This window comes from Zalophus californianus, chromosome 5, assembly GCF_009762305.2.
Source record: "Zalophus californianus isolate mZalCal1 chromosome 5, mZalCal1.pri.v2, whole genome shotgun sequence".
NCBI lineage: Eukaryota > Metazoa > Chordata > Mammalia > Carnivora > Otariidae > Zalophus > Zalophus californianus.
The window spans coordinates 89250014-89276956 of NC_045599.1; the positions used below are offsets into that span (position 1 = coordinate 89250014).

The window sequence follows — 26943 nt, forward strand, 5'->3', positions numbered from 1 at the left end:
CTCCAGCCCTGCCCAGGGAGGGATCCCAGGGGGCTGCCAGGGGATTTAGGGCCAGGATGAGCCTGGGTCTCCAGGCCTGGCAGGGACTGAAGCTAAACCACAGTGACAGAGGCCCCTGCTGCCTTTTACATCCCAGGCCTGTGACAGTTAGGGGTCAGAAACACCCTTGGAACACCCTGTTACATGCTTCCCGTGTGCCGACACCAGCTCCTCACTGTGGCCTAGGACTCCTTCCAAGATGTGGTCCTGCCTGCAAGTCCAGGCTCATCATCTACTTTATTCGCCTCCTTCTCCACCCTTCAACCATACCGACCTCCTTTAGTTCCTGGATGCAGAAGGCCTTGCCCTGTTAGTCCTAGCCTTCTCCACGGTTCCATGTGGTGGGTCTCTAGTGTGCCAGCCGGTGTTTGAGAGGCATCATGCTCTGAAGTTATGAACACAGACTGTGGCCCAGAAGGCCTGGTTTGAACCCCCAGCTCTGCCACTTAATAACTATGAACCTCTCTGTGCCTGTGTATCCTCCCTGCAAAGTGGGATTGTTGAGAGTTAATATGAGCTTTAAATAGTGCCTAGCACCTGTAGAGTTCTGCAGTGGTTATAGTCATGATTATCATATTGTTCTAGTGAGGCTCACAGAGATCAAGGTCTGCCCAATCTCTCAGAGCTGGCCTTCAAAGATGTTCTTCCAGTATACCCTGTTGTGTCATAAAATATCCCCATCTAACGACTGAAGGTTTCTGCATTATAAATCCCATGATTTTGTGTACTCTGTTCTACTACTACTGTTTCTGTAGGTTAAATTTACCCTTGTGAGACCAAATGAAGGGATTGTGGGGTTAGAAGACTGAAAAGGCATATTGGCACATCCTTGTTGACAAGCAGTTTACATTCTACTAATGTAATAGGAGTAAAAAGTAGCCTTGGGGCACCTGGGTGGCTCAGTCGTAAGCGTCTGCCTTCCGCTCAGGTCATGATCCCCAGGGTCCTGGGATCCAGCCCCACATCAGGCTCCCTGCTCTGCGGGAAGCTTGCTTCTCCCTTTCCCACTCCCCCTGCTTTGTTCCCTCTCTCATTGTGTCTCTCTCTGTCAAAAAAAAAAAAAAAAAAGTAGCTTTAACACAAGTCTGAGCGTGACAAGGATGGCGAGTTCCTTGAGGAGAGCAGTATCAACAATCATAAAAAATATAGCACCTGGGTGGCTCAGTCGGTTGGGCATCTGCCTTCAGCTGGGGTCATGGTCCTGGAGTCCCCGGATCGAGTCCCGGGATCGGGGCTTTACAGTCCTCACAAAAATACCTAGGTATTAGCAGTCCCATTTTATAGATGAGGAACCTAAGGCTCAACAATATTAAACACCTGTCCTAGGTCACATGGTGATTGAGTGACTTGAACTTGATTCTGTCTTCCTTCAGATCACCACTTTGGGAGCGCCTGGGTGGCTCAGTGGGTTAGGCGCCCGTGACTCTTGATTTCCACCCAGGTCATGGTCTCCCGTGGTGTTAGCGAGGCCTGCATAGGGTTCCGGGCTGGCAGAGTCGGCTTGGGATTCTCTCTCTCTCCCTCTCCCCATTCAATAAGTCAATAAAATCTTTAAAAATAACAAATCACCGCTTTGGACCCGTGGGCCAGGCATTAGAACCCCGCCAGAGAGTGGAAAGAGGATTTAGCAAAAGGGTTTGGGTTCTTGGCTTCTGGGCGGGCGGAAACGGGGCGTGGTGGGAGGAGGCGGGGCACAGCCTCAGGTTCCGCGAGGGCCGGAGGGCATATAGGCACGTGGCCCTCCGGGCCCCCAGGTCCCGTGCAGTTTGGGACACCGCATCCCTAGGAGAGCGCCTCTGATTGGCCGGCTCCGTCAGGTGAGTCCCGCGGACCAATCAGCGGCGGCCAGGCCTTGGGGCTGCCAGATCCTCGCTGCTGGTGTGGAGTATAGGAAAAGGTGGTCTTTGTTGGGATGTACCCGGAAAAGGCGGCCAATACCCGGTGATGTCCGGCGTGCCAGGCCTCAGACCGGGTAGTCCGCTGGCCCTCCACGTCACCAGCCTTTCCCCAGCGCTCCCAGAAGACGGAAGTCCACTGTGCCAGCCCTCCTCTGGGGATCTGGATCCCGCCCTCCTGATTCCTCCGGCTTTTGTTCATCTTGCTCCTCTTGCTCCTCTGGAGCTCCAGCTTTCCGGTCTTCTTGCTCCTTCCTGGCAGCCCACAAACTGTAGTCTCTCTCTTAGGAGAAAAACCTCAATGCCCCTCTAGCCAGACTCTGCCTCTTTTCCCCTCCACTGCCTCTGGCCTCCCTTCTTCAAATCCTCCCTCATCTTCCTGCAGTCTGTCTTCAGGTCACCAACAGCCCCACTTTGACCAAATCTGGTGGCATTTCATAACTTTTGCTGCACTTCTGGGAGCATTTGACTGTTGACCTTTTGGAACTGACAAGGTTTCCAGGGACTCCCACTTTTGTCTGTTACCCCTTCTATCAAGCCTTTCTCTATGCATTCACATTGCGGGGATGCCTCCCAATTTCCCTGTCCAGCAAACAAGCCCACTTTGCTGATCATTTACCAGTCTCCCTGAGGGATCTCATCTACTCATCACTGGCATTCCCTAAATGCTGGCAATGCCTGAGTCTCAATCTCTAGATTTGTCTCAGAGCTCCAAACTCATTCCCTGCACATCTTAGGTACCTCAGGCTCAAGGTAGGTCATTCACTCAATATTTATTAAGCGACGTGCTCATTTATAATATAAATATATAAATATTTGTCGCTGTGTGCCAAAAATTGTCTCCTGTGACCAGCACACAGTAGATGCCTCATTACTGTGTAGTGATTTCTTTCTTTTTTTTTAATATTTTATTTATTTATTTGACAGAGAGAGACACAGCGAGAGAGGGAACACAAGCAGGGGGAGTGGGAGAGGGAGAAGGAGGCTTCCCGCAGAGCAGGGAGCCCGATGTGGGGCTGGATCCCGGGATCCTGGGATCATGACCCCAGCCAAAGGCAGACGCTTAACGACTGAGCCACCCAGGCGCCCCTGTGTGGTGATTTCGTGTAGGAATGAATGTCCGGCCTAGAGCCTGGCACAGAGAAGGTGCTCAAAGTTGCCTCATCCCTCGTCCTGGTTCCTCTCTATCCTGGGATGGAAACAGTCCCATCACCTCACCTCCGGTGCAAAAGCCACATAATTGAGCTAAACTTCAGAGAGAGAAAGCCAGAGTCAAAGTTCTCCTTGTTCTGTCTAACATTTCACTCCCACGGTAGTCTGATCTGTAGACTCAGCAAAGGCAGCACTGCCCTAGTGATGGGAGCAGGAGCTCTTAGAGGAACGTAGAAGACATTGGAACTTGGCTCTGGTTTTGGCGGAAAGGGGGGTGAAGAGGACTTTCGTGTTACACTATTGCCACCGTGTGACTAGCTGGGGAATTACATACAGAGGGGTGGTTCTCCAGCCTGGGAAGGGCTACCTGAACACAGGTTCTCTGAGCACTGAGAATGTGTCCCCGGCTGCCAGTGTCTTCCTCTGCTGTCCTGGCTCCCGCGGGCCTCCAAAGCCAGTACTGTCACCTGTGGAGGAGGAAGCATCTCACCCCTAGGTTTAGGAACTATCTGTGCTTCTCTGACTCCAAAACTTTTGGGGGCTTCTCAGTGTGGCATTTAAGACCCTGAAGAGCTGGTGCCCTTGACACCTGCTCTGTGCTTGGAACTCAGGGTGACCTGTTCTGGACCTGCCCAGAGATGCTATCTCTGCTTTCTCCTCCCTTCCCAGCCAACCAATCCTCCCCCCTGCCCCCCCTGCAGGCTTTGTTTGTCCTTCCCCTGATTCAGGAGCCTGAACACACCTCCCCAGTGAGCATGTTCAGTTCCTGGGACAGTATTATTGTGAACAGCAATCTTTATTGAGCACCTACTATATGCCTGGTGCTGTGCTGGGCCCCTTATGGGCATTTATTCCATATATTCTTCACAAACCGCATAGAGCAGTTTACTATGATAATTCCGATTTTGTAGAAGAGGGTGCTGAGGCAGAGAAAGGTAAAGGTAAAGCCAGCCATCAGGTGACAGAGCCCTGCCTGTAACTGCCAGCCCAGCTAGTGTGCTGAAGGAGGCAGACAGACTCTGGCTCAAATCTCATCTCTGCCACTCTCTACTGACTTCCCAACTTTGAGACCACTGTCCTGTCCAGCTCTAAAATGGGATGGCAGGGGCGCCTGGGTGGCTCAGTTGGTTGTGTCTGACTCTGGATTTTGGCTGAGGTCATGATCTCAGGGTGGTGAGATCAGGCCCCCAGTCACGCTCCTCGCTGACTCCTCCTCCCTCCCCCCAAATAATAAAATAAAATGGGATGGCAGCTCCCACAGTACACTGGTTCTGGCTCTGAGGGGCAGGCAGCAATGGAAACCTAATGCCAGAAGATGAGAAGTTGGGGGCAGGGGGCTGCAGTAGGCAGCCCGAGCTGGTGTGGAGCACACTGGGCTAAGTAGGGGTCCCGTCTGGGAGGCCACAGCCCCAGGCAGCAAGAAATAGGGGCTCAAGGGTCCAAGCCCACATCATCTCCCATCTATGCAACCCCTACTTATTCTCCCCACACCCACTTTAGCCTCTTCAGTGCCTTTCTCTCTTGGCAGCCTCGTGTGGGTCTTTCCAAACACACATCTGATCATGTTCTTTGCTGCAGAAAATTTTGTCATTCACCAGGGAATCAACCCCTCATCCCGGCCCGTGAGCCACGTGGGGGTCTGTGGCTGCAGCCCTACCAGCTCTGTCAGCTCTGTAATTCTCTCTGGTCTCTAGCCCCATGCCATTTCCTTGAAAACATTGTAGGCCTTTGCACATGCTGTTTCCACTGCCTGAAACACTCCTTCCCTCTCCTCTTTGCCTGGTTAATGTCGGGGTGCTGGAAGATCTCCTCCAGGCTGATGGGGAATTTGAGACCTGAAAGAGGAGTAGGAATTTGGAAAACCAGTAGGGAGCAGAAGAGTGTTCTAGGAAGAGGAAACCTGTGAAAAGGGATGGAGATGCAGGGGTCCAAGAGGGGTGGGGGAAGGAGGAAGAGCAGAGGGAGAAAGTTGGGATTGAAACTAACAGGAATGAGGGGCGCCTGGGTGGCTCGGTTCGTCGGGCAGCTGACTTTGCCTCGGGTCATGATCCCAGGGTCCTGGGATTGAGTCCGCATCGGACTCCCTGCTCACTGGGGAGCCTGCTTCTCCCTCTGCCTGCTCTGCCTGCCACTCTACCTGCTTGTGCTCTCTCCCTATCTCTCTCTCTGACAAATAAATAAATAAAATCTGAAAGAAAGAAAGAAAGAAAGAGACTAATAGGAATGAAGTGTGCCTAAGGCCAGGGCCAAATCCTCAAATGCTTTGTTAAAGAGCCTGGACCCAGGGGCCCCTGGCTGGTTCTGTAGGAAGAGCATGCAACTCTTGGCCTCAGGGTTGTGAGTTTGAGCCCCCACGTTGGGTATAGAGATTACTAAAAAATAAATAAATAAACTTAAAAAAAATGGGGCCCCTGGATGGCTCAGTTGGTTAAGCGTCTGCCTTCAGCCCAGATTATGATCTCAGGGTCCTGAGATAGAGCCCTGTATCAGTCTCCCTGCTCCCTCCTCTGCTTCTCCCTCTCCCTCTCCCCCTCCCCCCGACTCGTGCTCGCTCTCTTCTCTCAAATAAATAAATGAAATCTTTAAAAATTTTTTTAAAAAAGAGCTTGGACCCAATTCTGAGGGCAGTGGAAGGTTTTTGAGCAGGGATAATTATAGTAGTTTTGCCCACCTGGGTACAGTAGCAAGGGGCTTACCAGCACTATTCTGAAAAATACAGCACCCAGAACTGAATGGTCCTCCAGGAATGACCTGATCACCACCAGCAGGGGAAGACATCTCTTCCCAGGATCCCTGGGTGGAACCTCTGTAGGGATATCCCAAGGCGCCCCCCATCCCCACTCTACATGAGGATGAAGTGGGATGCTGCACTTCTTGTCGCTTCCAGCAGGTGGCACCGTCACCCCAGTGTGTCCCCCTCCACTCTAGTCCCTGTGCTGGAGACCCCTCCCAGGGTGCAATTATAAGGCAGAGACCTCAGAGAACGGAAGAGATGGATGAGGAAAGGAAAGCCAAGGGATGAGGCTGGGGGAGGTTGGGATGCAAGGCATGAGGATGGGAGAGTTAGGGTGGTGGTGTTTCCCTGTTGCTTTTTTTCAGAGTCAAGCACAGCACATTGGTCTGACTTAGATTTTCACCATTATCTGCCCTGCCCGCCTCCTTGCCACCCTTCTTCAGGCCCCTGAAACACTCACGTGGACTCCACCTGGTCCCCAATTCTTCGCCCTTTTGCATCTGCAAGTTCTTGAACACCTTCCTGCCCCCATTAGCAAATCCTCTTATTCTACATCTTAGATCAATTTCCACTTCTCTCCATCCCTTGGCCACCCCCTGGTCCAAGCCTGGGGGACTGCAATGCAACTGTCCAGGATAATGCTGGTCCCAGGTCAGATAATAAGAGGGGAAGTGGACAGTCCCTCTATGGCCTCATTATTTCTGTCCCCTTGGGAGACCACGTGTGTATTTTGGGAGTGCTGTCCCAGTTCCCAGCTCTGTCTCTAGACTGCAACAGTCCCCTCACCCATCTCCCACATCTGCATCAGCAGTCCCTTGCTTCCTGGTCTCTTCACTCCCCTAGGGATGAAATCCACAGCCTGCAAGGCTCTCTATAGTGTGGCCTCATCTCGTACAATGTTTTCTCTTACTCTGTGTATGTTCTGCCCAAGTGGCGAAATTAGGATGCCTCAAATTTTCCCTACTCCTGCCTGCTTTCCAGACCTTTGCAGAGACTGTTCCCTCCGCCTGGGATGCTTTCATCCTGCTAATCCCAAGGCCAAGTGCTCCCCTCCTTCACCACAAATACCACTTCCTCATGGAGCCCTTCTCTGAGTGGAGTCAGGATCAGTTACCATTGTAGATGCTCAGAGCTGCAGAAAATTGGCCTGGGGAGTCTGTGTTTAGTCAGCACTTTCCTGGGAGTTGGTTTAATGTCTCTCTCCACCTCTAGATTTTACCTCAGGACAGGAGCCTGTCTTCATCACAGGGTATATCCAATGAGTAGAATGGCACCTGGCCTGTAGTAGGTGCACAATAAACGTTAAGTTGATTTACTGTGCCTTCTGGCCAACAATGGGTGCACACACACACTCAGACCTTCTGCCTGGTTAGCTCTTCATTCTTCTCAACCTGAGCACCCAGGTCACCTCCTCTGGAAGTATCACTGAACTTCACTGGGGAGACTGCTGCTCCTGGGCTTCATTCCTTTGTCTGTTTTTTTTAATTCCCTTTGATCCTCATTCCCCACTCTTATCACCCTGCCCCTTAGGCAGTTGTGCTAATGATTTTGTGTGTGTTCTCATAATGTGTGTTTTCTGTGTCATTTCTTTCGCGCAAATCGCTTTGTGCGTTAGAGCTCATTCCACTTCTTACCCTTTCCCCTCAGCACTAGGTTTCTGAGGTCCTTCCATGTGGCTATGTCCATGGGGTCCTCCGGACATGTTACAGATCCATCTCCCAGTGATGGACTTCAGATGATCTACAACCCTACCCCCAGCCTTCCCGTGTAGTCATTTTTGAGGATTGAGAGTGGGGTGTGTACAATCAGGGCAAAATGGCTAGATCACAGGGTATGTGTGTATATAATTAGCTGAAAGCTCCCAGACAGCTCTGTCCTCCAGTCCAGAAGGGCCCCCCATATTCCTGCCAACACCTGGCATTCTCTAGCTTCCTAACTTTTGTCAGTCTAATAGGTGCAAAATGAGAGCATCTCTTGGACTGACTCTTCTTGAATGTTAGGATTCTCACATGCTTGTTAACCTCTGTGTATCCTTGTCAGTCAATTACCTTGTCATATGCTCTCTGTATTTGTATTTTGAGGTACGTCTTTTTCTTGTAGGTTGGCAGTCCTTTCTTAGTTATTGGTCCCTTGTCTACCATGCTATCCTCAACATAGTGTGGGGGAATGCTGGTTTATAAGCAAATACCCTGAGATTGTCTTTTTTTTTTTTTTTGAGAGAGAGAGAGAATGTGAGAGTGAGCAAGTAGGGGGGGAGGGCAGAGGGAGAGAAAGAATCTTTATTTTTATTTATTTATTTATTTGAGAGAGAGAGCGTATGAGTGGGGTGAGGGGCAGAGGGAGAAGCAGGCTCTCCACCAAGCAGGGAACCCAACATGGGGCTCGGTCTCGGGACTCCAGGATCATGACCCGAGCTGAAGGCAGACACTCAACCGACTGAGCCACCCAGTCCCTCCCCCCGTTTTTTTTTGTGTGTTTCTTTTAAGATTTTATTTATTTATTTGACAGAGAGACACACAGCGAAAGAGAGAACACAAGCAGGGGGAGTGGGAGAGGGAGAAGCAGGCTTCCCGCCGAGCAGGGAGCCTGATGCGGGGCTCGATCCCAGGACTCTGGGATCATGACCTGAGCCAAAGACAGATGCCCAACGACTGAGCCACCCAGGTGCCCCTCTCCCCCCGTTTTTAAAAGATTTTATTTATTTATTTGAAAGAGAGAGTGAGAGAGTACAAGCAGCGTGGGGAGAGGCAGAGGGAGAGGGAGAAGCAGACTAAGACATACGCTTAACCGACTGAGCCACCCAGGCGTCGCAAGGGAGAGAGAATCTTAAGCAAACTCCATGTCCAGCGAGAAACCACATGTGGGGCTCAATCTTATGACCCTGAGATCATGACCTGAGCTGAAATCAAGAGTGGGATGCTCAACCAACTGTGCCCCCTAGGTGACCCCCCTGAGCCTGTCCTTTAAGGGCAGTGACAGTCCTGAGGCCTCCCTGGGTTTCCACAGGACTGGGCCTTAGGTCAGAGGATGGGTTGACCATTCCTCTGTGGATACTGTGGGGGCTCATCCTGAGGGGAGGCTATGTGTACATTGCAGGGGCATTGTCTCAGCTCCCAAAGGACTTGGGAGGCCTCTCTGAGATCAGCTTGCTAGTCTGGGATTTGAATTTTGAGTTTGGGAAATTCATTCAATATGTACTCATTCCATGAACATTTATGGAGCACTTATGTGAAACACCCCATTGTAGACATTTGAGGTATGGCTGTGGACAGGACAGCCCCTTAGCTTCTCAGAGCTCACCTTCTAATGAGGTAGCAACCACTAAAGAATGAACAAATAAGATAATTGCAGAAGAAAACAAACAAAGGGCTAAAATATGGAATAACAGAGGGAGGACTTTAGCCAGGGTGGTCAGGAGAGGCCACTCTTAAGAGGTGACCTTTGTTCTGAGAGCCAGCTAGAAGAACCAGGGGACTAGGTTTCTAGGCACAGACCTGCAAGTGCAAAGGCCCTGAGGTTCATGTGAACTTGGTGATGCAAAAAGAGAAAGAGGCTCACTGGGGCCAGAGACTAGATGGAGGAGGGGTAAGTGAGGGGTTTGGGGAGTGTGGGGGGGTCAGTTTGGGCTGTGTCTAGCGGGCCTTGATTCCAGCCTGGGCTGGTGTGTGAAGCAGGGAGGAGGACAGTGTAGCTGTTTAGGAGAGTGCTGGGCCCTAGAAGCTCTGCAACCCACTCTGGGGCAGCCTGAGGTTTGGGCCAGGCAGCCTTGGAAGCTGTCATGTATGCAGAGGGGATACCTTTCTTCTCTGGTATTTTTTCTTTACTTTATAAGAAAATTTTCTATTTTTAATTTTTGTAAACGTACCAGATACAAAAATAAAAAGAAACAAAGGTCCTACCTCGCCCATCTCAGCCACCTAGTTTCCCTCCCCAGAAGCAGCCATTGTGACCACTTGCCCACTGTTCCTGAGCAAATGCATCCCTACAACCTCAGGCACATATTTCACATGGGTGTGAACACACTGTGCACACTGCTTGTACCTCAGATTTTCCTCTCACTAGTGTAAGTTGGGGAGAATTCCTCATCCGTGCGCTTAGAGCAGCCCCTTTGTGAAGGCTCTAGAGCTGTCCTGTCAAGACACAGCTCTTTAAATGAACTAAAATAGGGGCGCCTGGGTGGCTCAGTCAGTTGAGCGAGCAACTCTTGGTTTTGCCTCGGGTTGTGGTCTCGGGGTCGTGGGATGGACCCTGCATTGGGCTCTCGCCCTCTCTCCCTGCCCCTCCCCCTGCTCGTGTGCACGTTCTCTCTCTCTCTCAAAATGGATAGATCTTTAAAAAAATAATAAATGAACTAAAATAAGCCAATCAGTTCCCCAGTCACAGGAGCCACATTTGGCTAGTGGCTACTGTCTTGGACAGCACAGATCTAGAACATTTCCATCATTGCAGAAAGTTCTGTTGGACACTGCTGCTCTAGGGAATTCCATTCTATCCATCGTTTATTTTTAACCTGTCTTCAGGGGTTGCTTGGAAGGGGCCCACACCCATAGGGGCAGAAGCTCTGCTGTGTTTGTGAAGCTGTCCTCGGCATATGCCGTGGGTCCCCCAGCAATAATAATAATCTTGGTCCTCCAGGATCCAAGAGCCGTTTCGTTTTAAAGATTCTAGAGCTGTGCTCCTGATATGGGTCACACTGTCTCAGCCCTGCCAGCCAACCCACCTCTTCTGGGCTTCAGTTGTTGAAGGAAAGGGCCTGTCTTGCTGGGAACCACATCGTCACCATTCCAAGTCATTTAGTTATTTGACAAGCCTTAGGGTGGCCTGCTCTGCACTGGGCCTGAGTTCCCAGAGGTGGAGGCTGAGAGACCCCTGCTCTGAGTGGGACAGAAGGAGACATAAATGGGTCATACTAGTCGTACATAGAGGCAGAATGCCTCGGCTGCGCTGCGAGGTCACCGTGGGCTTTCTGGAGGAGGGGATAACTGAGCTGAGTCCTGAAGGGTACAAGGGTGACCTGGAGTTCGAGAGCTGTGAGGAGCCCACAGCCATACTATGTAGGGCCAGTTGGTGAGATGAGTAGGGCCCTGTCAGGCTGGGCCCAAGTACCCACACAAGAACATGAGCCTGGCACTGGGGGGCCCGGAAGGAGCTGGCCTTATGGAATGTGAGCCGCCACCGGGTTGGAGAGGATGTGGAGAAAGGCTGGGTGTGTTCAGCTGTTGGCAATTTCACGCCCCCTCCTCAGCCATTTCTTGGGGACAGGCCCCCAGCCGTGGGGCCCAGGTGCCGACAAAGGTCAGATTTCTATAGCAAGAGAATACAAGGAGATTTCCTCCAGAGGAGAGCCCTCTCCCCTCAGAGAGAACTGCAGCTGCCTCAAACACATACTCCGGGATTAGGCTAAATCCTATAGCAGGTGGAGAAGTGGGAGGAGAGACTCCCAGTTAGGGAGCTGGAGTGTGGGAAGGGGTGGGCAGTGGCCAGCCTGGGTGCGCACCTGAGTGTGTCTGTATCTGGGAATGGGTCCCTTTATTGTCCTTCAAGGCCAGACTGTGCCTTAGTTCGGCCAGGCGAGGCTCTGGATTTTGGGGGCAGGAACAGTAACTGATAAATTAGATCAAGGGCTATACAAGCAGAAAGAGGGGAGGGAGCATGCAAGAAGACTCAGAAAAATGGGGGCAGTTTCCCCTGGGGAGCAGAGAGAATGGGTACAAGGGGTTGTTTTTTATTGAAAATCTTTCTTTTTTTAAAGATTTTATTTATTCACCTGACAGAGACACAGTGAGAGAGGGAACACAAGCAGGGGGAGTGGGAGAGGGAGAAGCAGGCTTCCCGCCGAGCAGGGAGCCAGATGCAGGGCTCGATCCCAGGACCCTGGGATCATGACCTGAGCCGAAAATCTTTTGTGCCATTGGAATTTTGGTTTAAATTGTTTAAACTGTGGGGGTACCTGGGTGGCTCAGTTGTTAAGCATCTGCCTTTGGCTCAGGTCATGATCCCAGGGTCCTGGGATTGAGCCCCTCATCGGGCTCCCTGCTTGGCAGGAAGCCTGCTTTTCCCTCTCCCACTCCCCCTGCTTGTGTTCCCTCTCTCTGTGTCTCTCTCTGTCAGATAAATAAATAAAATCTTAAAAAAAAAAATGTGTTTAAACTGTGAATGCCTCTTTAAAACCGGGGTTTTCCAGGGGCATCTGGCTGGCTTAGTTGGTAGAACATGTGACTCTTGATCTCGGGGTTGTGAATTCGAGCCCATGTTGGATGTAGAGATTACTCAAAAATATAAAAATCTTTATTTTTATTTTTTTTAAAGATTTTTTATTTATTTATTTGACAGAAAGATAGAAGCACTAGTAGGCAGAGAGGCAGGCAGAGGGAGAAGCAGGCTCCCCACGGAGCAGGGAGCCGGATGCGAGGCTCGATCCCAGGATTCTGGGATCATGACCTGAGCCGAAGGCAGCCGCTTAACTCACTGAGCCACCCAGGCGCCCCTATTTTTATTTTTTTAAGATTTTACTCTAGGGGCACCTGGGTGGCTCAGTCGTTAAGCTTCTGCCTTGGGCTCAGGTCAAGATCCCAGGGTCCTGGGATCGAGCCCCGCATCGGGCTCCCTGCTCCGCAGGAAGCCTGCTTCTCCCTCTCCCACTCCCCCTGCTTGTGTTCCTGCTCTCGCTGTCTCTCTGTCAAATAAATGAAAAATTTAAAAAAAATCTAAAAAAAATTTTTTTTAAAAGATTTTACTCTATCCATTTGATAGAGAGAGAGAAAGAGAGCATAAGCAGGAGGAGCAGCAGGTAGAGGAAGAGGGAGAAGCAGGCTCCCTGTGGACAGGGAGCCCAACGTGGGGCTCGATCCCAGGACCCCAGGATCACGACTCGAGCTGAAGGCAGACGCCCAACCAACTGAGACCCCCAGGTGCCCCAATAAAAATCTTTAAAAAAAAAATTAAAGAAAGGGGCGCCTGGATGGCTCACTCAGTTAAGCGTCCAACTCTTGATCTCAGCTCAGGTCTTGATCTCAGGATTGTGAGTTCAAGCCCTATGTTGGGCTCCACGCTGGGTGTGGAACCTACTTAAAAAAATAAATAAGTAAAATAGGGGCTGCTGGGTGGCTCAGTCAGTTTGTTGTCCAACTCTTGGTTTCGGCTCAGGTTGTGATCTCTGGGTCATGGGGCTCCACGCTCAAGGTGGAGTCTACTTGAGATTCTCCCTCCCTCCTTTCCCCTGTGCCCCTCTCCCCGGTCACACGCACGCTCGCTCTCTCTCTCAAATAAATAAATAAATAAATAAATAAATAAATAAATAAATAAAATCTTAAACAAAAAAATTAAATAAATAGTAATAAATAAAACCGTGGTTTCCAAAGTGTGCTGCTCCAGACCAGCAGCATCTGCATCCCCTGAGAACTTTGTTAGAAATGCAAATTTCCAGGCTTCACCTCAAACCTACTCAATACAAACTTCTGGGGTGGAGCCTCACAATCCAAGCTTTCTAGGTGATTCTGATATATGTTCAAGTTTCAGAACTACTGATTGAAAAACTATCAAAGCAGTGCTTGCTTCCTGGTGTTCAGTTTTGGGGAAGGAGACTATTGAGAGCATCTCCTCTTTAGCCTCTGAACAGGGGGGCTCAGCAGGGAGAGGAGGCCTCTTGGAGAAATGAGGTTTGAGTGAGATCTACAGGGTGAGTAGGGTTTGGCTAGATGACAGTGGGGAAGAGTGTGCCACAAGAAGCATGTTCCCCTGGGGGAGCCGCCCATGTGAGGTAGCAGGGTTGAAGGCCATAGGGCTGGAGTTCTGTGCTAGGGCGTTGTGAATGTCCATCCACCCTGGTACATGGACATTCTATCAGCAGATGTCTCCTGTTTCATGCAAATCCGGAAGCTTTCCTGGTTCTCGGAATACTGGGCAGTCGGGGCTGTGGGAATGAGTTCTGCACTAGGACAGAGCACTTGGTCCAGAGCACCCAGTCTCCCACTTGCCCCCATGTAACCGCGGGCCAGTCACTTCTTTCTTCTGAGCCTCGGTGTCCTCATCTGGGCAACAGGAACAAAAGTGCTTTCCAGGAAGGGCTGCCATGAGGAGGGAATGAGATCATGGCAACCCGGCCCTGGGGGCCATTCCCTCCTAATCCCTGAGCAACAACAGCCATTGTGGACTGAGCACTTCCAGCCATTCTCTGAGACATGTCATCATTCCTGTGTTTCAGGCTCAGAGAGGGTAGCTTCGGTCATAGCATCTCCCCCGACTGCGCCCCCCCCCCCCCCGCCACACACACACACACACACACACACATTGTGGACAACCTGATCTTCCCTCCCAGGTGCTGATTCCCTCCCAGCATCCTCCTGTTCCCTGGCTTGCACTTTCCAGATTGGGGCCGCTATCTGTTGCTCCCACCAGAGCCCTGACTAATACACACACACAGCCAGTGAGTGGCCGAGTCTAGAAGTGACCCAGGGCTTTTTCTGCAAGCTCCCAAGGCCAGTATCACTGGCTAGGAGGCCACTCAGAACTCTAGCAGACTGAGGGGACAAGGCTCCAGATGCTGCCATGCTGTTCAGAGAGGCTTGGGGGAGGGGAGATGGAGCAGGAAAGCTTGCATGGGGAATTAGCAGCATCTGTCTCATTCTGACTTGGGATGTCAGGAATGTGGCAAGCGTGTGCCTGCCAGGGATGCTGGCAAGGAGGGGGCACAGGGTGGGTAACAGCTCCTCCTGGCCCCTGAGACCAACCAGGCACCATCTGCCCCTGTCACTCTGAGTGACCTGACTCTGGTCTCCAATGTGCATAGGACCTGCCGGGAACCTGGACTTGGGGGAACTGGGAGGGGGTCAACTCAGCTCCTTCCTTAGTCCCCCATCCTTGTGACCTTGGGCCTGTCACATTCCATTTCTCCGTCATTAAATTGGGGAGACTGATCTTTGTCTGGTGAGGCTGTGGTGAGACACAGTAGTGGGTGGCTGAGCCTAGCTCAACAGTGGGCTCACAATGGGAAAGTGGAGAAATGGGAGTTCTCATTCGTCATCCCCTGTCCTTATACACTACTCTAGCCTCCCAACCCTTTCCTTCCCCAGGTGGATTCTGGGACCTGCCTGTCCTGTGATTGACTGGGCTGGGCACAGTGACCTCCAATGGGAGACTAGGTTTGGGAGGGGGGCTCAGTCAGAAGGAGAGTGCATAGGTGGGGGTGTGAAGAGACCCAGAGCAAGAAGAGAAGCGTGGCCATGAGCTGCTGCTCAGTCTGCCAGGACAGCCCACACCCTCTTAGATCCGGGCCCTTCTGACCCTATATGTATTTTCAGCTGCCACCCTCTGGGAGGCCATGGGACAATCCAGGTGGCCCTCACAAAGGGTCTGTCCTGTCCCAGGAGAGGACAGGCCAGGAGCGAGCACCAGGCGCTGGGTCAGGTACCTCCACCCTATGGTTCAGGAGCTGGAGAGCAGCAGTAACTGGCTGGATGGCCCCCAGGGAAGGTTCCAGGCTCAGAGCCCTGGGAAGCTGATCTCCCTGCTCCCCCCAGAGGGTGTTTGAGAACAAGGCCATGGCGGCCTCTCCAACAGAGGACCAGGCAGGCAGGGACAGCTGCAGCCTAGCTGGGCGGCAACCAGCTGCTGCCCGGGAGACTGGCCAGGGTGGGGCGGGGCGGGCACAGCCCCCACAAGCCCCCAGTCTGAGCAGCAGAGCGTGGGAGCGGGCAGCAGCCTCGAAGCTGGGTTTCAGGCTTTCACGCTGTGTTAACGGTCAGCTTGGTTAATGCTGAGCAGATGGGGGAGGGGTGCTGCCAGCTCCCTTGGGGACAGTCCCAGGGCAGGCACATGCACATGCATGTGCAGAGGGTACAAGAGTTCCACCCAGCGGATAGGGGTGCCGTGTGGACTCCTCTGCCATTAGCGCTCATTCAGACCATCACGTACACAAGATGGTGCTGGTAAGACAGACCAAGACAGAGGTGCACACAGGTTCCTGGGGGCACCCTGGGGTAGCTGTAGGTGGACGCAAGCCCGAGGCCCGGCACAGAGCCCTCTGTTTGTATCACTCAAGCAAAACTTCCAGCTTGGGGATCCCTCCACCCTATTTCCCCTCCATCCACTGCAGGGAACACACCAGGAACACAGAGGTTTATTTCAAAAAATAATTTATAAAAGGCCATTTGCTTCTGTGTTTTCGGCAGGCTTCCAGCTGCTCAGCTAGGAGCACAGGGACAGATGCTCTTTCCACCAAGATGCCAGGACAAGCAGCAAAGGGGAGGCAGGGGAGACCAGGGGAAATGGGGTTCAGAGGCCCAAGACTTCCCTGGGTACAAGGAAGCAAGGAGGTTTAGGACAGTTCTACAGCTAGGTCCAGCCAAACCCCTGGATCAAGGACTGAGTGCCAAGGCCAAGGAGGCCAGGCAGAACCCTAACAATCAGGCCATCAGAACACTGGGGCCATGACTGCAAAGGCAGGGGCAGGGCCTTAAGACTGGGCGTGCAGCCTGGCCTGGGAATCCGAGGCCAGAGCAGGAAGCCTCATCTAGGGACCCCAGGAACAAGAATGGACCTCCCCAAAGCAGAACTAGAGGTCTGGGACAGTACCCTGAAGTTGGGGCCTGAGGCTGCCGAAGTCAAGCGCTGCCAGGTTGCAGCTAAGCCGGGGAGGTTGAAGGCCACCGGCCTGCCTGGCTACCCAACCTTGTGCCCCAGCTCATGTCTGCGCCGCAGGGAAGGAGAAGGCGCGGGGCCCCAGGGGCAGGGGGTCGTGGCAGAAGACAGAGTCGATGGAGGAGCAGATGCTGCTGGCATCCCCACCGGTGGGGGCGTAGGGTCCAAAGGTCAGGCGGAGGTCTAGGTACTACGGGGAACAGCGCCGGTCAGTCCGGGTGGTCAGCTGGGATGAGGGCCCAAGGGGAGCGGGCAGAGGGGGATGAGGGCCCGAGGGGAGCAGTACCTCCTCGGAGACGGCCAGCAGGACCTTGTCCAGTGCCTCCACCAGCTGCTTGAAAGTAGGCCTCTGAGAGGGCGCTGCGTGCCAGCACTCTCGCATCAGCCCGTACCTGGCGGGGGCGGAGGCTCTGTGTCAGGGGCAGGGTTTCATGGGGGGCAGGTAGGGCCACTCAGCGGAAGGGCCCAGACACAAGGCTAGGACCTCCCCTTGGGGCTGAGGAGGGGATGGTGACAGTGAATTAGGAGGCTGGACCTTAAGGCCAAGGCCAAAGGCCGAGGATAAGGACTGTAAGGTTGGGGAGAGGGGTGTGAGGCCTCACAGCTCTGGGGGGCAGTTCGGGGGCCGGTCCATCCGATGGCCCTCCCGCAGCAGTGAGAACAGCTCCTCCACGGGAATGCCGGGGTACGGGGAGCCCCCAAGGGTGAAGATCTCCCACAGCAGGATCCCAAACGACCACCTAGAGGCAGGACCAGGGCTCAGCAGGGCGCAGCTTTGCTCCCTACTCCTGGGGCTGGGATGGGGGACCTCGCAGGCCTGATCCACCACGGAGTCTGGCCCCACTCAGGTCCCAGGGTTGTGCGACCTTGGGCAATTGTGTTGCCCTTTTTGTGGGGTAGGACAATGATCGCTGGCAGATATTCCGGACCCCCAGCCTCCAGGACTCACACGTCACTCTGGTGTGTGTAGACTCGGTCAAATAAGGCCTCAGGTGCCATCCACTTGACAGGCAGGCGGCCCTGGATGGGAGAGGCAGGGGCATTGGTGCGAAGTCCCACAGGTCCTGGTACCCCCCAACCCCCTTTCCAACTCTGCCCCGCCTCCCTCACATTGCTGGTTTTCTTGTAGTAGTCAATGTGGTGGACACCACGGGCCAGCCCAAAGTCGGCAATCTTCATCACATTGTCCTCTGTCACCAGTACGTTCCGGGCAGCCAGGTCCCGGTGGATGCACTGGGGGTAGGGCAGGGGACTTAGGTTTATTAGGACACGTGGCTGGATGCTGGGCACACTGTACTTCACAGTAACCCTGGGGGGAGGCATCATCCACTCGTTTCACAGATGAAGAGGTCAAGATTCAGAGATGAGAGACTAAAGCTAACTTCAGGGCCCACACCCTCCCGCCCACATGGCCTCTTCCCTTGCCCCGTGAGTTAGGGCCTGCGAGAGGAAGGACTGCGGACACGCAGTGTCAACTGTGTACGGATGGGGGGTACAGAAAGGCTTGGGGACATTGAGACAGGGCAATGGAAAAGGGGAGAGAGGGACAAGATGAGGACATTCAATGCCGGGGGCAGGACAGTGTACAGATGGAGCAGTGAGGATGCTGCCCACCACCCATACCTTCCTGGACTCTAGATAGTGCATGCCTCGGGCCACCTGGTAGGCGCAGGAAACCAGGGCAGGGAAGGAAAGCGGCCCCTCACTGCTCCTCGGCCCGTCAGGGCTGAGGTCGGGGCCTGGGGGCCGCCGGGCCCTCAGGAACTCCCGCAGGTTTCCCTTGGCGGCACACTCCACAATCACATACAGGGGCCCTGTAGAGGTGAAGGGGACAGGGAGGCTGCTGAGGCTACGGCTCCATACCCCACCGTCCCTGCCCTTAGCCCCCTTCCAACCCACCTTCCTGAGTACAGACGCCCAGCAGATTGATAATGTTCTTGTGTCGGCCAATCAGCTTCATCACCTCCATCTCAGAGACCAGGTCTGCCAAGTCCTTGTCGGAGGCGTTGTCTGCAGGGATGACAGCCAGGGTATACACATGGAGCTGCAGGGTCACGGACAGGACATGGAGTGCTGGACCTGGAGTCACAAAGGTCTGGACCCGAATCCCCGCTAGGCTGTGTGGCCTTTAAAAAAGTCTTCTAACTTCTCTGAACCTCAGGATCCTCTTGTATCAAAGGGGACAATGGATCATGCCCTACCTCTCACAACAGTTGCAAGGAAACAACAAGATCAAGGGTCTACAAGAGGTGGGCCTCTCTGTGAGTGGGACCAGGAAACAGGAGAACTTGAATAGGAAGAAGCTCTATCTGGAGGTTTGGCATTAGTTCCCGGATGGGGTGAGAGCTCCTGGGGGCGGGAAGCTGCCTGGCGCCCTGAGATGGGACTGGGGCCTGGTGTGCATCTGGCCTGAGAATTCAGGGAGCGTCCAGTGGGGTGCAGCTAGGGAAGGCTGGGAAGAAGCTGCTCCAGATTCTCTTGAGAAGGCTGAGGACCAGGGGCTGACCTGTGGCCCTGGGCCAATGACATACCCTCCCTGCCAGACCTTACAATGCACATTTCTCAATCCCTGCCTCCCAGAAAGTACCAGGTGGCCCCAGCTGTGCAGAGGGGAGGGGATGGGGGAGGAGAACAGTGGTTTGGGCTGCTCTTGTAGAGGGGGTGGGGGACAGCAGTGAGAGGCTCCGATGGTAGGTCCCAGGTATGTCCTATGCACTTTGGGGCTGGTGCTTGGACTGTTCTCCTAGACTGGTGGACACAGGAGGACAGATCTGGGAAGGGCCCAGGGTTCGGGGGCTGAAGGTGTGACTTGGGGGTACTCAGAAGGAATGAGGTGGAAGCCTATGAGGCTGACAAGGTTATTCAAGGCCAAGGCTGACATGGGGCTAGGGCTGAGGTGGGGGTGTCTGACCCCAGTCACCCCAAATCCTTAGTCATCATCATTCCAGTGGTTAAGATTTTACGTATCAGGCACTTTTCACGAACCTCAGGCCAGGAGGTAGGGACTATTATTTACTCCCAGGTGACAGGTGAGCGAATCAGCTTTGAAATGGCTTGCGAGGGCTGGTAGCAGAGTTGGGCCCTAGGCCCAAGGGTGGGATCCTATAGCCTTTCTGGCCACCAGTGTTCAATTGGTAGCACCATGAGCCTCTTCTGTTAGTCCCAAGGCCACAGCACGTCCCCCGGGGACACCACTCACCCTTGAGCATCTTGACAGCCACGGTGCTGGCTTGGTCAGGCCGGGTGGGGTCCATGCCGAAGGCCTCTGCCCGCACCACCTGCCCAAAGCAGCCCTCACCCAGCGGCTTCCCGAGCACTAGCCTGGAAATGAGAATGCCGGGGCCTCAGCCATGGGAACGTCCTTCCTACCTGGAGCCTGCACGCCCATCCTCTCTCCATGCAGCGTACCTGTCCCGGGGGAACTCCCACAGTGGGTCGAGAGGTAGGTCTAGACTCACAAGGCCAGCGAGCAAGGGAGGGCCACTGGAGGAGAGACGGACACCCCGCACCAAGGAGGAGCTTGACTTGGCCGAAGAACCCGACTCCAGGGAGAACTGTAAGGCGGGTGACTCGGTCAGCCTGCTAGAGCTGAGCTGGGCTGGGGAAGGCAGGCCAAGAGCTTCACTATGGGGACACGATAGTGGGTGGGGAACAGCATGGTACCTGTCGGGCCAGAGGGAAGCGGGACAGCTTCTGCACGGTGGCGGGCTGCCTGGGGTGCCGGCTGATGAGTACCTGCCCTCGATACAGCCCGGCCAGCAGCAGGAAGACAACCAGAGCCAGAGAGCCTGACACGTACAGAATGATGTCCGTGTACCTGGCCTCCGGCGCCGCTGCTGTCCATGTGAGGTCCTCCTCTGCCCACAGACAGACACATATACAGACAGAAAACGGATCGGTCAGTGGTTAGATGGCCAGCCCTAGATCCTCTAACTCAGGCCTCACAGCTCCCAACACACACCGGGACACTCACCAAGAAAGCTGCAGTTATATCCCGCCCTGCACACCCCTAACCCAGAGGGTCACATGGCAGTCGCATGTGGACATGCACAGAAGCACTGCCACTCGAGGAATCAAGCCCACAAATCCGCATGCTACGTCCCAAGCCCCACAGGCCAAGGGACACAGCCTGCTGCCAGGTCAGAACGGGATTCTTGCAGCCTCTCCTGGCCCCCTCGAGCGCTCACCTGGCAGCACCGTGAGCCAGGCTGACTGGTAGGAGAGGCCAATGGAATTGCCCGCCAGGCAGGTGTACTCGCCCGCATCCTCAGCTGACACGTTCCGAAGGTATAGGACCTCCACCTCTGAGCTATTGATGTCTGCTGTCTGGGGATAGGGGACATACTCAGGGGTCACAACAGGGCCAGGAAGGAAGTGGGGCACCACCCCCCACCTCCATGCCCCATGGGAGGACAGTAGGGTTCAGGGGCTGGTAGGGGCTGGACCTTCAGGACTTGCACGTAGGGGAAGCCGTCGGCCCCAAAACTGCTGCCATTGATGACGATGTGCTTCAGCCACTGGATGTGGGGCTGGGCATCGCTGTACACCTTGCAGAGCAGCTCGACATTGCTGCCGGCCACAGCTGTGGTGTTGGCCGGAAGCCCCGCCTGCAGGATGGGCCGGTGCGGGGACCGCTCTGGGGGCCGGGCCAGGCGGTCAACCCTGACCAGTGGCACCCACAGAAGCACCCTGGTCACCCGCCTCCAGCAACCCCCCCCCGCCTCAGCTCAAGGGAGGGAACTTCCTGATATGCAACTCAGACCTTGTCCACCCCTGCTTACCCTGCTGAAACCTTCCATAGCTCCCCGTTGCCTTTGGAGTCAAGGGCAACTTCATAGTCTAGCATTCAAAACCCTCCACACGCATGGCTCCCTGCTTAAATGCCACAACCCAGGCATACACCTCTTCACAAATGCATTGTATTCATTACACCTAGGACCTTGATTCAGCCTGGGCCCTCTGCCTGGATGTCTCTCCCACTTTTTCTCTCAGCTGACCCCTGTTCCTCCAGGCCAACATTACCCCCCATGCTTCCCTCCCACCCACGGGGACACCTAGGGCAGCTTGAGCCATCTAAGACTGAGTCCGTCTTGCCTGCCAGACTGGGCGCTACCTGAGGGCAGTGCCAGGGCTCCCACCCCCAGACCGCCTTGCCTGCCCGTCCGCTCACCCAGCACATCCAGCAGATAGCTATAGCGGATGCTGCCCATAGAGTTCTCCACGAGGCAAGTGTATGTGCCACGGTCCGAGGGCACCACACTTTCCATCACCAGGCTCCAGTGCTGGTGGCGCAGCTGGGGGCAGGGGAAGCATCTATGAGTGGCCATCCACCTGTGCCCACCCAGGAGTCCAGGGCAAGAAGAGGCTAGATCCTGCCCACAGGGTTCTTCTCAAGCTCTCCAGGCCCTGGGGAGGCCAGGCCAAGGCCAAGAAGTGTCTGAACCCTTGGTTTGAGCTTTTGAGTTTTAGCATGGCCTCTTCCCGGCTGTACCACCATGAGTCAATTTTTGCCCTCTCGGAGTCTCAGCTTCCTCACTGCAACCTAGAGCTGACCCTGCAGGGTCTTCCCAGGAGAATTAGCTACTAAAACTCCATACCTGCCAGTCAGTGAGCCTTCCCACTTCACAAGGAAAGCTAAGGCTGAGAGATTAAGTCACTGGCAGGAGGGTAGCAGAGTGGGGACCTGAATCAGAGCTGTCCCAGTCCGCCGTCTAGTGCTCCTTCTAAGGCCGGAGGCTGCCTTCCTCATTAGAGAAGGAATGACTTCGAGGTCTGAGCAGACCATTGGGGGAGTGAAAATGGAGGAGCGGATGGTCTTAGAACCTAGAGACTCACCCGAATGCCTCCAATGCGATGCTCCCCATGGAAGTCCTGTCCATCCTTGAGCCAGCGGATGGTGGGCGTGGGGTTGCCTGCAGCTGGACAGCGGAACTTGACAGTGTTCCCGGCAGGCACTGCATGAAGTTTTTTCTCCATGCGCTGAGGGTGTGTCCAGTAGGGAGCTGGAGGGGAGGGGAAAGGAGAACTCAGTGCCCCCAGGATGACCACCTGTTTCCACACAGGTCTCTTCTTCTCAGTGACCAGCTGGGAGGTAGGGAACTGAGTCCCTGAGGACTCATACTGACCTTGCTGGGGGTAAATGTGCCCATTCAAGGGGTCCCCGTGGGCTTTAGGGTCCTCATTACCATTGCTGGAGGGCAAGGAGTCTATGTCAGGGACAAAGAGAGATGTCTGAGGTCTAGGATGGGGAGGGTCTCTCTCCCCAGGCACCCTTTAGCCCCTGGTAGGCCCCCTTACCATCTACAACCAAGGTAACATTGCGCAGGACAAGCATGGAGCCTCGTGCCAGGCAGAGGTAGCAGCCAGCATCCTCCGGTAGGGAGCTGGCGATCTCCAAGCGGCCCCTCCAGCCTCGTACCCGGCCAGCAGGCGGTAGGCGACTGCCTTCCTTGTACCAGTGGCCACCACGCTCAGCCTGGCCACAGCATAGCCGCACAGGCTGCCCAAGGGCCACAGTCAGCTCCGGCTCTCGCTGCTCCGGGCTGGGGGCCAGGCAGGGCTCTGTGGGCCAAGGGCAGAGGTCAGTGAGCCCCCCACAGCCCCAGCTGAGGGAGCCCCCTGCGTACAGAGAACATGCTGCACAGGCAGGGCACAAGCATCCCTCGACACATGCTGGACAGCTGCTCTTCAACATACACACATCATCACATGCTACAGACACTGTATGTGAGGCAATTGCCATGCCTCTGTGTGCATCACGCACACGGTGCAGAGCATACATGCTGGACTGGGCATGCCATTGCCACACACAAACACACACCCACCACATGCTATAGGTGCCACATCCAGGGCACATGCCACACCTCCAGGGCACAGCACACTCACGGTGCATACATCACACATGCTGCTGGGCCTCCCAAACCACACACCCGGTGCACAGAACACACACACACACACACACACACACACACACACACACACGCGGCCAGGAGCTCACCACCAGCTCTGCAGCCCAGCTCAGGACCCTTCACCCTGCAAGGCCATTCCTCTCTTGTGGACATAGAGATAGGTGGACGCTTGCTGGGAGCCAGACACTGAGTCTCAATGGTTGAGCCCTGCCCTGCTGTCACCTCCTCAGGGACTGGGCCAGGTCCTTTCCAGTTTTGCTCAGCTAGTAGCCCCCTCCAGGTTGCCCTCCCCTGCCACCCTCTCCCACCTTAAAGGCCATACCTAGCTCCATTTCCTCAGAGGCTTCAAGGGACAAAGCTGGAGCCCCAGGCACCTCCACCAGGACCCCCAGCAGGGCCAACAGCAGCCACATATCCTCTCTGCTGCTCACAAGGACCCAGGCTGGGCTTACCACCAACTGCCTTCCTGCAAAGGAGGGAGAAGAACTCCTGCTGGGCATGCACCTTTGGTGGTGCTATTCCCCTATTTTGCAGATGAAGAAACTGAGACCAGAAGTGGTCAGAGGACTTGTCCAACACCCGCCCCCCCCGCCCACACAGCAGCATGGCAGAGACTGGAAGAGGCTCTGCCGTTGCCAGAGCCCAAAGCTTCTTCACAGTACGTTATGCAGGGGGGCAGGGCCGGGCTTCCTGCTCTCCTCTGGTCCTGCTGAGACCCTGGCACAAGTTCATAGAAAGGGCAGTTTGGGGATTCTTTCTTTGGAGGAAAGCAGAGAACGGAGACATATCTTCTGCTCGCTCTCAGCACACATAATTTATTTTTTGCTGAATAAATGAATTTATTGCTGAAGAACCCAAAAAAAAAAATCTAATACAAGGCCAAACTTCAGCATCTGGATGTTATCTGAGCTGACCCACACTTCTTCTAGCATTGCTGACATTTTCATGGCCAGCTTTGAATACCTTCAGTGGCAGGGCACTCACTCCTAACAAAGCAGCACATTCCATGGTGAGCAGAAGTTCTTCCTCATTCTGAACCAGAATGGCATGCTGGGAATACATCTGCTTTTTGTGTCCTCACAACTCTGTTTGAGGCAACGGGCTCTATGTTCAACAAAGCCAAGTTCTAATCCTGACTCTTACCAACTTGCAAGTCCCTGTCCCTCTCTGGGTGCTGTCCTCCAAGGGCTGCTTTGAGGATAAAAGAGACCATATATGTAGGGGTTGGGAACACAGAATGTTGGCATGTTCTTCCCCTCCCTCCCCGTGACTCTCACCCTGGGTCTGCCTTTGGCCAATTACCTCTGATTCTGGTGCGGTTCCTGTCAGGTATGATGTACACACCCACCCTATCCATATGCCAACAAGGATGTCTCCATCTCCCAAAAGAACACTCAAAACAGCCTCAGCTGGGGCAGGGGAAGAGGAGACCAACGTAGTCCCAGGGGACTACTGGCTATTACCTGGGGCTTCATAAGTCAGGAGACACTGGTGTCTATGAATCTATCTTGCCCAGGAAGCTCACTGCACCCTCTCTCTTCAGCCACTGCCCCCTTCCAGCTCTGGCTGAGGCAGGGGGCACTTAGCTTGTCCTGACCAAAACCATCACCTCCCCCATCCAACTGTTCCTTCCCTGGGTTGCCCCCGCAGCTGGGGCATCATCTCTTCCCATCTGCCTTCACCCCTCCTCTACTTCCAGTCCCATCTGCCTCCTCAATCCTTCTCCAGTCCATCTCACCTCCCTTGCTTGGACCCAAGGCAGGCCATGGTCATCTCTAGCTTGGGCCTTTGCAAACATCTCCCTTGGCTCTCTAGCCTCCACTCTCCAGCAGGGCTTTAGAAATTACAACTATCTGCCATGTCACCACCCCATATCCCCAGCTTTCAAGCCCTTAATGGCTGCCCATGTCCAGCAGGGTCCAATCCACAGTTCATCCAGCATTCTAGGCCTCCCTCCCTGCCCTTGTCAATATCTTTAGTTGCACAGTCTGCTCCTTCAACCTCTTCAGCAGGAAAGCCATTGGCTTTCAAAACTGGGCATGTCTTCTCTCTTGCACATACATACCTCTGTGTCCCCATTTCTCTTCTCCACCCGACTCAGATGCCACTGTCCCTGCACTCACCCCCAGTTTCCATGGCCCTCTTCCATAGAATCCCCCTACCCTGCTCTGCTCTGCAGGGAGAATAGCCCTCTGGGTCCACAGCTCCAGTTGGGAGAGGGGCCGAGGCCTGGGGATTTTATTCCCATTCCTAGGCTGCCCCGACCTCGTAACCTCAGGACCCTTCCTCGGATCACACGCGGCCGCAGACAGACCGACCCACCGCCTTGCTCAGGGGCTGATGGGCCTGCCTTTGGCATCAGACACTCCTGGGTTCTCCTCCAACCTCCCGGACTCAAGCGTTGGGGGACCCTGGGCAAATGACCGCACCTCTCGGATCCTCAGCTTCCTCATCTCTACTCCGGGCGCGCAGACGGTCCAGCAGCCGAGGGACCAGCGCGCTTTTCTTCCTCCACCCTTACCCTGCCACCCTGGGGGGAGGTGCGAGTCGGCAAGTCCAGAGGGGGAGCTGCAAAGACAGCCGGCCCGCCCCCGTCCGGGTGGGCAATGAGTAACCAGCTCCACGGCCAGGGTGCTCTTTGGACGGAGCGGGACAAAAGGCCCTGTGTGCGCTGCGGGTTACTGATTTACCGTCTCCTCCACCCCCCTTCCGAGAGGACGCCCAGGTCCCCAGTGCTGGGAGGGGGCAGCTCCCTGAGCCCAGCTGCCGCTCGCCCTCTGGCGGCGGGGAGCGCAGCCTGGGCCCGCAAGGGATCCCGGCTCACCTCGAGCCTCTGTGGTCCCGCTCCAGGCACAGGGTCCCGGCTCACCTGGGTCCTCCGCGGCCCTGCTCCTAGCTCCGGCCAGTGCCGACACCCGCGCCCAGCGGGGACCGCAGACTCAGCCGGGGCGCTCCTCCGCCCCGGGCCAGAGAGCCAGGAATGCACCCGCGACAGCGGGGTGGCCGCGGGAGGCCCAGCGCCCCGCCCCCCTCGGGCCCCGCCCCTCCTGGACCAGCTCTATCCTGACAGCGGCTTGGCTGGGGACAACCCAGCGCCCCGCCCACCCCCGGCCCGGCCCCTCCTGGACCAGATCTACCAAGACAACCACGACGCGGCGAGTAGCACAGCGTCCCGCCCACCTGGGGACCAGTCCCCAGACCCAACAGAGCCGAGTGTCCCACTGGGTCAGCCCAATCCCGGGGCCCCGCCCCGGCCTGCCATCAGACTCCGCCTCTTTTGCCGCACCCAGACCAGGCTTCCAAGTTTTAGTTATTTGCGTTATCCTGTGCTCTTCACCCCTTTTAGGGAGCAATGCCCAACAGTCCTGACCGGCCAGCCTCCACAAACCTTGGCCTAACCTGGCTACTCTGTCTTCTGTCACCATACAGTGGCTAGGAGATTCCCCTCTGCCTCCAACCGCACCCATCCGTTCTCAGCACAACCTTTAGAGTGATATTTGAAATACAAATCTGGGGGCGCCTGGCTGGCTCAGTTGTTGGAGCATGCCACTCTTGATTTTGGGGTTGTGAGTTTGAA

At 54.8% G+C, this 26943-nt stretch overlaps 1 protein-coding gene across 3 annotated transcripts; it reads right to left on the reverse strand.

Moving 5' to 3' along the window:
- Positions 1 to 15968: 15968 nt before the first annotated feature.
- On the reverse strand, positions 15969 to 26336 carry FGFR4 (fibroblast growth factor receptor 4). 3 transcript variants are annotated; one of them, XM_027605506.1, is made up of 18 exons: positions 26236 to 26336; positions 23689 to 23832; positions 22756 to 23019; positions 22584 to 22664; positions 22294 to 22460; positions 21629 to 21752; positions 20904 to 21094; positions 20646 to 20784; positions 20122 to 20315; positions 19867 to 20012; positions 19658 to 19779; positions 18358 to 18468; positions 18082 to 18272; positions 17569 to 17691; positions 17408 to 17478; positions 17061 to 17198; positions 16745 to 16850; positions 15969 to 16648 (listed from the first exon to the last, which is right to left on the reverse strand). In XM_027605506.1, the coding sequence occupies exons 2-18, from the start codon at positions 23777 to 23779 to the stop codon at positions 16502 to 16504; spliced, it is 2406 nt and encodes an 801-aa protein (XP_027461307.1). In that variant the 5' UTR covers positions 23780 to 23832; positions 26236 to 26336; the 3' UTR covers positions 15969 to 16501. The 3 variants fall into 3 exon arrangements, with proteins under 3 accessions (XP_027461307.1, XP_027461308.1, XP_027461310.1); XM_027605507.1 differs by having other exon boundaries at positions 26191 to 26327; XM_027605509.1 differs by lacking the exon at positions 26236 to 26336 and adding an exon at positions 25796 to 25883.
- Positions 26337 to 26943: the final 607 nt, after the last annotated feature.